Here is a 9,102-nt window from a genome sequence, read left to right as displayed (position 1 = left end):
GTGTTTTGTATTGAATTCGGTAATAAATTCTCTTTAAAATGATATATATAAGTTTGCATTTTGAGAAACGTAACATTTTCTATAAGCATAGAAAGTTCAAAAACATAAAAATTTCCAAAAGTGTCCACAATTTTGGCCACCACTATATGTTAAGTGCAGACACACATTTTAATAAAAGTATGCTACATATAACAGATTTCTGATTAAAGAAATGAATTTATTTTATCGTCGCAGTTATTTTGAATACGTATCACTTTCTTTTCTTACAGTTAACAAAATCCCAAATCTCTTCTCATTTTCCATTTAAAAAAAAAATAAATAACTTTATTTTTGAATGTATATTTTGGTGTTTTAAAAAAATTTTCAAATTCTGTCATTAAAGAGTCTGTTTGCTACTAGTTGGTTATCCCTCTAAATATTTATTATCCCTATACCCTGATAGGTAAAATGTTATATATAGTTCAACAATTTTGTTAACTATTTTTGTTACAACACAGAATATCATAACCCACACTTCACGTAAAAACTTACATCAAGAAATGTAATTTTGTTCATATTTCCTTCTAAGTATTATTTCAAAAGTGTATCAGTTATACACATAATTGTAAACTAGTTACATGTATAAATTAATTAATGTATTGAAATATGAAGTATACTGTTCAAAAGAAAACACTTTAACAGAATGTTTTTTTTATTTTCATTTTAAAACATATCAACTACTTAACACACAAAGCAGTTTACACAGCAGTGTGTACATTGATGACTTTACATTGTAAAATGCATGTAATAAATTCCCCCCCCCCTCAATAGCGAAAATCAAACATTCATTTTCTCTTATTGCTGGAATGGGTGGGTTATTTAAATAATAAAAAAAATGTCTTTTTCCTCCAGTCACTTCTGCAAAAGAGTCCAATGCAGAAAATAAAATTCAAGTAATACTGGAAATTGTTGCCTATGTCATGGACAAATTTGTAAAATAAATATTGGTATGGTGATCATCAATTCAATTTCACAGAACAGAAAACATTCACTCAAACATACAACTGTGTGCTGAATTTTGCCACCCAATGCCATTATAACTTACTTGTGCAGCAAAATGATGTTTAAAACACCCATACTTACACTTACATAAATTCAACAAAATTTTCACAACTTTACAACAAATATTATTTTACTATGTGAAGGCAAAAAAAATTTTGGTCCTCAATAAGCATTCCAAATTTTTTTTTTTTTAAATTTCCATTATAAGCTTTCATAGACTATCATCAACATAATGATTAATACCTTTGAATTATTCATAAAAATTTGTGTACAGTTAAACAAAATCTCAGAAAATTTCAGATCATTTTCCCTACAATAAAATAAAATAAATAATAAAAACTTACAAATAAAAAATGATATCCTGTTTATACAGCACTGATTTTCATACAAAGTATTACAAGCACTTTATCTTACAATTAATTATGTAACAATTTTTATGACCTTTTCCTTTTAAAAATTATATAACTAAAAGATAAATATAATTTTAATACCTCATTATTTTAACACATACATAAAAATTATGTTTTCAACTTCCTAAAACATGTTAAGTGCATTTCAAGTTTTATGCAGAGATTGGAACGTAAATTTAATTTTTAATAGTGGCACAAGTTAAATACCAAACTTAAAGCTCATGAATTTCATTTTTAATGTCTCTAATTGTTGTAATCTAATAGATATTTTTTATAAACATTTTCAACTTTATTTTAATTTTAAGAAATGTTTCTGATGTCATATAATACATATCATATCTGATAGAGAATAATTGTTTGTTCAACAAATAAAATTTGTTAATCAGTTAATATTCATTCTTACTTTTTAATAAATTATAAAATATTTATTATAAGCAAACTACACTTTTTCAATAATTAGGTCTTCTTTAAGAATACAACAAAATTAAAGTGGCCATGGAAAACTTCAATTAAAGTGCATTATAACTCAAATGCTTAAGTCTGGTATAGAATATTTCTAAATTTTAAACGATTCTGAGAAAACCACACATATGCAATTTTTTATTATTATTATTATTTACCAATTCTTCTACTAATAGAAACTTCCAGTTCAAAAGCAACAAAATTTGGAAAATTACAAATAGGTAATTTATATGTACTTAATAAATAACCAAATTAAATCACATTATTTTCTTCTTAAAATTTACTGCTTGAAATGAATTAGACTTTTAAACTTTGCATAAAGCAGTAAAAGTTATTTACATAATATTAAAATTGATAGAAAAAGTATGAAAATTTTGAAAATGTTTACCTTTCATTTTAACAATCTAGAGCAGCGGTTCTTAACCTATGGGTCGCAAAGCATATTTTTTGGGTCGCGCTAAGTCAAATTAAAAAAAACTTTTAATATACAAAAATAAGTAATACCAACACCTACTAGAAGAGTTTTTTTTCTAATACAAGTTATTCTCTAAAACAATGCATTGGTTTTACCGCTCTTCGCGAATGGCCTTCTAGAAGTGACATCCAATTTCTGTCTTATAGCTTTCTTCTATGAGGTGTTGGTAATACTCACGCCATTGCTTTACGTGCGCGCAGACACAATAAGGTTGTAGGTAACATAGTCATTCTCAGGTAGTGACACCTTTTGTTAAAAATTAAAAGCGGTTTCAATCAGCTACTTTTACTTCAACTTTTAAGAAACCGGGGAATTTCCGTTGGTTGTAAACATGTAAGCAGATATTATCAATTTAACTCGTGTGAATAAAGAAGTAATAACGGAAAATTGTAGTCTGTTAATTTCTGTTTGCATATTAATGATATTTACGTAAAAAAGTTGCACTCCGCTGCAAGTTCTTTGTCAAAAACTCGTTTCTGTGTATTATGTTGTGAATAACAGTGGAAAGTGTAATAATCATGAAACGTGAATACAAGCATTTTAGAAACAATTTTTGTCGGTTTATTAAAATTGGAGTGATCAAGCTGCAGTGCGTATTGTAAAATTGTAATCACCCTAAAATGGCAAAACGTGAATACAAGGAAGCATTTTTAGAATTAGGGTTTACTTGCATTTATGATGGAGGAATGAACAAGCCGCAATGCGTCTTGTGCAGTGAAATACTAAGTAATGAATCGATGAAACCGAACAAACTTAAAAGACATTTTGATGCAAAACATAAAAATTTTTCCTTTGAGGGAAAAGATCGTACTTTTTTCGAAAGAAAAGAAGCAGATTTAAAAAGACAGCGTTTAGATGCACCAAGTAGTAATAATTTTCTAATTTCTACCAAACAAGCTACACTTGCTTCTTTTTATGTGGCTTGGCATATTGCAAGACAAAAGAAACCCCATAATATTGCTGAAAAACTTATAAAACCTGCTGCCATTGACATGGCACGTATCATGTGCGGAGATGAAATTTCAAAGAAATTACAAAAGGTACCATTATCAAATGATACAATTCGTTTACGAATTAATGATATGTCGTTTGATATTAAGAATCAACTTATTTCTGCTATAAAAATTGCTGGTTTATTTAGTATTCAACTGGATGAAACGACAGATGTAAGTAACGATGCTCAACTAATGGTTTACGTGCGGTATCCAGGGTTAACAGATATACAGGAGGATTTTTTATTTTGCAAATCAATGTCAACAAAAACTAGAGGTGAAGATATATTTCTCATTGTCGATTCGTTTTTTAAAGAAGAAGGATTAAATTGGAATCAGTGTTTCAGTATTTGCACCGACGGTGCAGCTGCCATGACAGCATCTCAAAAGGGTTTTTCAACAAGAGCAAAACAAATGAATTCACAAATTTTATCGGTTCATTGTTTTTTACATAGACAAAATCTTGCTTCAAAAAATTTATCGCCCGAATTAAGTATCGTTTTGGATGAAATTGTTACGGTAGTCAATTTTATAAAATCAAGAGCTCTTAACTGTAGAATTTTCCGCGAACTGTGTTCAGAATTTGGTGCAGAATACGAACATTTATTATATTACTTTGAAGTTAGATGGCTGTCCCGGGGCAAAGTTGTTCAAAGAGTATTATCATTGCGGACAGAAGTCGAATTTTTTTTGAGAGAAAAGAAACACCCATTAGCATCTAAATTCTCCGAGTTGAAGTGGATTACTCAAGTTGCTTATTTGGCAGATATTTTGTTTGAAATAAATAATCTAAATACGTCTATGCAAGGACGTAATCATACTATTATTGAATTAATTGAAAAAATTACATGTTTTAAAAATAAACTCAAATTATGGAGAAATAAGGTTAAAGTAAAGAAACTTGCTTCATTTCCGACTCTTAATTTACTTGTTGAAGACAAGAATATTAATATCACAGATTTTGAAATACAGAAAATTATTATCAATCATTTAGAAAAACTAATAGCAGACTTTGATCGGTATTTTCCTGCAGACCATGTTTTTTTATTATAATTGGGTTCGAATGCCATTTGATTTTGACGTAAGTGATTTGCATGAGGAATTTGTTAATATTAATCAATCTCAAGAACAATTAATAGAAATTCAAAGTGACCAAGCACTTCGATACAATTTTTACAAAAACACTCAATCTTTATGTGCTTTCTGGTTAAATCTAAAAACCGAAAAGCCAATAATTGTTAAAGAAGCCCTAAAAGTATTATTGCCCTTTTCAACAACATATATGTGTGAGGCTGGTTTTTCGGCTCTCTGTGTAATCAAAAACAACCACCGGAACAAGTTAAATCCAGAAATAGATTTAAGGTGCTCCTTGACAAGCATTCAACCCAGGTTTGCATATCTTTCAAAATGTATTCAAGCATAAGGTTCTCATTAAAAGCATATAAAATGTTATTATAAGATTAAATTTCAATTATTTTTAAAAAGTTTTAAATTTATTTAGTTTCGTCAATAAAAATATTAAAAACACTTGATTATTTATTAAATTTTTCTTGGATCAAAAGTACTTTTGTTTAACTTTATTATTATAAAAAAAATAAAAAATTTGTAAGTTAAATAAGTCATCATTGTAAGATTAAAGGTTTTTACAAATATGCTCTAAAATAAAGCAATGAAAAAATATTGACTTTTTTGGGGTCGCGACATTAAACATTTTTCTCAAATTTGGGTTGCGGCTCAAAAAGGTCAAGAACCACTGATCTAGAGGACATCATTATCAATAGTTGATGCCTACTCCTTTTTCGTTAGTGTTATGAATATACTTTCAGAACAATTAAAAAAATCAAATTAATTCATTTAAATTCTGCTTTGAAAGTTTTCCTAAAAAGGAAATAATGTTTTACTTCAATATGCACATATATGTAATAAAAACTTTTATTCTATGACTTCAACATGCATTAAGTGAGACATTACAGTAGCCTATACATTAAAATTATCAAATATTTGATTTTTTAAAGAAAACTGACTAACTCACTTCAGTCTGAAGCCCAAAAAGTTACAAAAATCTTATTAAAAAATATTCAAGATTTGCTGTCTACAACAGATATTTTTAATGCATAAGATAAAATTCAGATGCCATAAATTGCCAATTATTGGGCTTATAAAGCTTATCTCTTAATTCATAATGTACTTTCACATAGAAGAAAAATAACCTTGAACATAATCATAATCAATTTAAAAAAGCAAAACTTACAAAAATCAAACTCATGTTGTTATATGCTGGACTAGATATAATGAACATCAAGATATTCAACATAAGGCTATTTAAATGCAGCTTCTTATAAAACATAATGCATATTTCTTATTTATTTAAACGAATTAGATAACTGGCCTTTATGTAAAATACTTTTAGATTCTGCAAGACTACACAAGTTAACATAAATATTGTCATTATTCACTGAAATTATCTTACAATGAATATTGCTGTGACTACACAAAATCATTTTTAAGAACCCGTATAAAATTATCCATTTTCTTTTTAATAGACTAGTATAAAAAATTATTTTTCATTTGTAATCTAAAATCTTTACACAGTATCCAATTCTTACCATACCAAGTATCACCCAAAAATTTTTGTCAATTCAATATATTGTAATTTAAATCAAGTTATGATAATGAAAATTTAATTATACATATTTAATTATCTATTTGCGAAATTTGGTTATAAACTTAAAAATAGCATAAATGTTTGGCACAGTGGAATATGAATATGACAATTTATTTCAGGTTGAACGTAATAAAGAAATATACTTTTTCATAATTGAACTCTTATTTGCAAAATTAGAAGCTTCCAAATTAATTAAAAACGTATGTTTTCTTTGAAATAAAGTTTCAGTAATTAAAACATATTTAACTGCAATACACTGCATAAAAAAGCTTTTCATAAAACAATTTTGATAAAAACATTTCCTCATTTAATAAAAGAAAATATTAGGGTGCTTATGTATTAATGCAACAAACTTGCCACCCTATGGCAACTTTTTGAAGAAAAAGAATGATTACTTATAACTGTACTTAACTGTTTTTAATTAGGTATTTATTACAAAAATCAATCATTAAAACTAATTAAGAGTTTAATTTAATTACAAGCAAGTTTTTCTTTTTTTCTGGTGAAAATTTTGTAGCTATCATTTTGAGAATAGATTCAAAGAAACTGTTCCCTTTAGTGAATTTGAGGCAAATTATTTTATTCCTGCAGAAATTTTATATCAATTTCTTCCATAGCAGGCAAACCCCATTAAGTGCATAGTCTAAAACTGAGTTTGAAACCAAAAAATATCAATTTGTCTGTAAAATCCATCAGAACATGTAATATAACAAAAAATACAAATGTGAAAATGGTGATGTTGTTTGTTGAAATAGAAGAATTGTAAGCGAATGGGTGTAAAATTTGGTACATTCTGAAACCAGGGTTGCACTAATACATAAGTATCAATATCAGCAATGCTTATTTTTCAATTGGTTTCAAAAAATGGGCATTTTACCTACCATTCAAATCATAATCTTAAAAAACAGAAATGTTACAAATTTTAAGGTAAAAATATTTTATTTATAAATAATATTAATAAACAATTGCATATCAACAACTTTTATTTAAAAACAATTATATATCCTAAATAAAAACAAAAAGTTTTATATATAATAATGTGGTTTTAAAATTAAAAACAATGATTGAAATTTGATGACAAACAATTTTTACAATTAATAAAAATGCAACCAATTCTTTATCTTTAAAAAAGTATTTTTAAAATACGACAAAGTATTGATTTAAAAACTGGTTATGATAACATGACAAAAATAATGAAAAATATACAGCCAATAAAATTTTGACAAATGAAAAAACCAACAGAGTAGAGTGTTTCCATTTACTGAACTATTGCTGACTATGTAGTGGTGCAGAGGAAAAATTTATAATTAAAAACACCTTGGGCATAGTTCATCTTGTTACACAAGACTTGTGCGTGTACATTTGGTAATAATGGCATTGTTCTAAATCTGTCAGAAATGTGTAGCACAAATATATTTTTTCTGCACGCCAGAGAGAGAAAATGTCATATTCACACGTGACCTATACACATATTTCTTTGTAAAGAGCTAAAAGGAAAAAAACAGCCAGTCCGTCGGCCATCAGTCTCGCAGACATTAGACAATACAAAACATCAATGGAATTCTGGCATCCTCTGTACAATCATACAATGCACAATGTTTCGCATACAAAGAGAAAATAAAGAACAGTTACTGGATGGAAGGAGGCTTGATCACAAAGGCAAGTATGTATACTTGCCAAGATAGTTAGAAAAAGGCATAGTCTTAGTAGAATATTCAGTGCACTTCAGGTACGCAGTATTCCGTTCAGCTGGAAAAATCGCACAAATGGCATATTTATCCTTTCAGACAATGTGTGCGAATATTTTTCCAATTCAAACTGATATGATTGACAATCAAAACTTACTTACATAATGCCAGAAATGAAAATTCTTGGTACTTCTTTGTAATTATAACAATACAGTTCAATTCATTTTTTCCAGTTCTTCAGTTTGATTCTTCGCCATCCAGCGATTCCGAATCACAGTCTGAGTAGTCTTCGGAAGGCGTGCTTGTCCCAGGGCGGGAAGGGAGGTCAGAAAGGGATCCCACGCTTGACTGGCGTGACAATACAGATTTGGTACTATCTAAAGCATTTTCTATGTCAACATACTCTGAGCCAGGTCCCGATGAAGAAGAAGAGGCTTCTTGAAGCTCACTGCATAAAACAGTATACAGATAAATAACAAACCCAAATTTAATAATAGTAATATATTTATTTAAAAGAAATTGCAAAATAACAGAAAGTGAAAGTATGTTCCTTCCATTTAATCCAGAATATGGAGAAGTTATTTCAAAACAACATGAAATAAACATTTTAAAAATAATGTTTCTTCACTTAATTTCTGAAAATTAAAACTTTTGCTTTAGTACTTTGAATTTTAAAGTCTCTACAGAAGAAGTTAGGAAGTCACTTCCATGAAAATGAAATATTAAAAGAATGATAAGAAATACAGAGATTGCATTATAACCTCAAATGTCAAAGGCTATGTTTTATAGTGTATTACTTTCAAACAGGCACTACAAAGCCATTTCCAGCATCCTCATCTGGAATTATAATTCATATTGTCATAATTTCACAACATTAATTTTCTCTGCATCATTCAGTATGTCAACTAAGCCTTCATTTGCATGCTTTTCATGAAAGAAAACTTGCTAAATGGAAATGAGATAGGGGTGGGATTAAGCAACTTGACCTTTTTTCCAGTATTTTATTCCTATGGTTATGAATCAAATCAGGCACTGAAAACAACCTTGAAGTTTTTACTTTAAAGTAACAGAATGAATAGCCTACAGATAGCACATAATCAAATCAGACTCTTTTTATTTGTTGCAACATATTTTGGCCAAAAATTTGATTGGCACAAATTACAGATAATATTCTACACATCAAAAAAGGGAAAGAATCTTTGGAACAATTATAGGATGAAAACTCTTAAAGATTTATGTCATCAAATCAGGTCATAAATTCTTCCAAAACATTTTCTAGTTTTGATTTTCATGTAATTAGATGTCTAAAACTTAAGGGAAAACTAAACATTTTAACATGCTAAGTGCCATGTCAATCACAGCAACTGAT

General features: G+C 28.2%; 1 protein-coding gene across 5 annotated transcripts in view; it reads right to left on the bottom strand.

The window, feature by feature from the left end:
- Positions 1-673: 673 nt before the first annotated feature.
- The window catches only part of Dp (transcription factor Dp), a 128,264-nt gene continuing 119,835 nt past the window's right edge, over positions 674-9,102 (bottom strand). For all 5 annotated transcript variants that reach the window (XM_085819616.1, XM_035373748.2, XM_035373740.2 and 2 more), the window contains one exon: positions 674-8,181. In XM_085819616.1, the coding sequence (XP_085675742.1) occupies positions 7,971-8,181 (211 nt within the window). In that variant the 3' untranslated portion in view covers positions 674-7,970. The remainder of the gene's footprint in view (positions 8,182-9,102) is intronic.

This window comes from Stegodyphus dumicola, chromosome 1 (genome assembly GCF_044657685.1).
Source record: "Stegodyphus dumicola isolate Sdum_Otavi_A_Nest chromosome 1, ASM4465768v1".
In the NCBI taxonomy this organism is placed as follows: Eukaryota; Metazoa; Arthropoda; class Arachnida; order Araneae; family Eresidae; genus Stegodyphus; species Stegodyphus dumicola.
The sequence above is the reverse complement of the archived record's forward strand: the minus strand, read 5'-3'. Positions and strand labels throughout refer to the sequence as shown.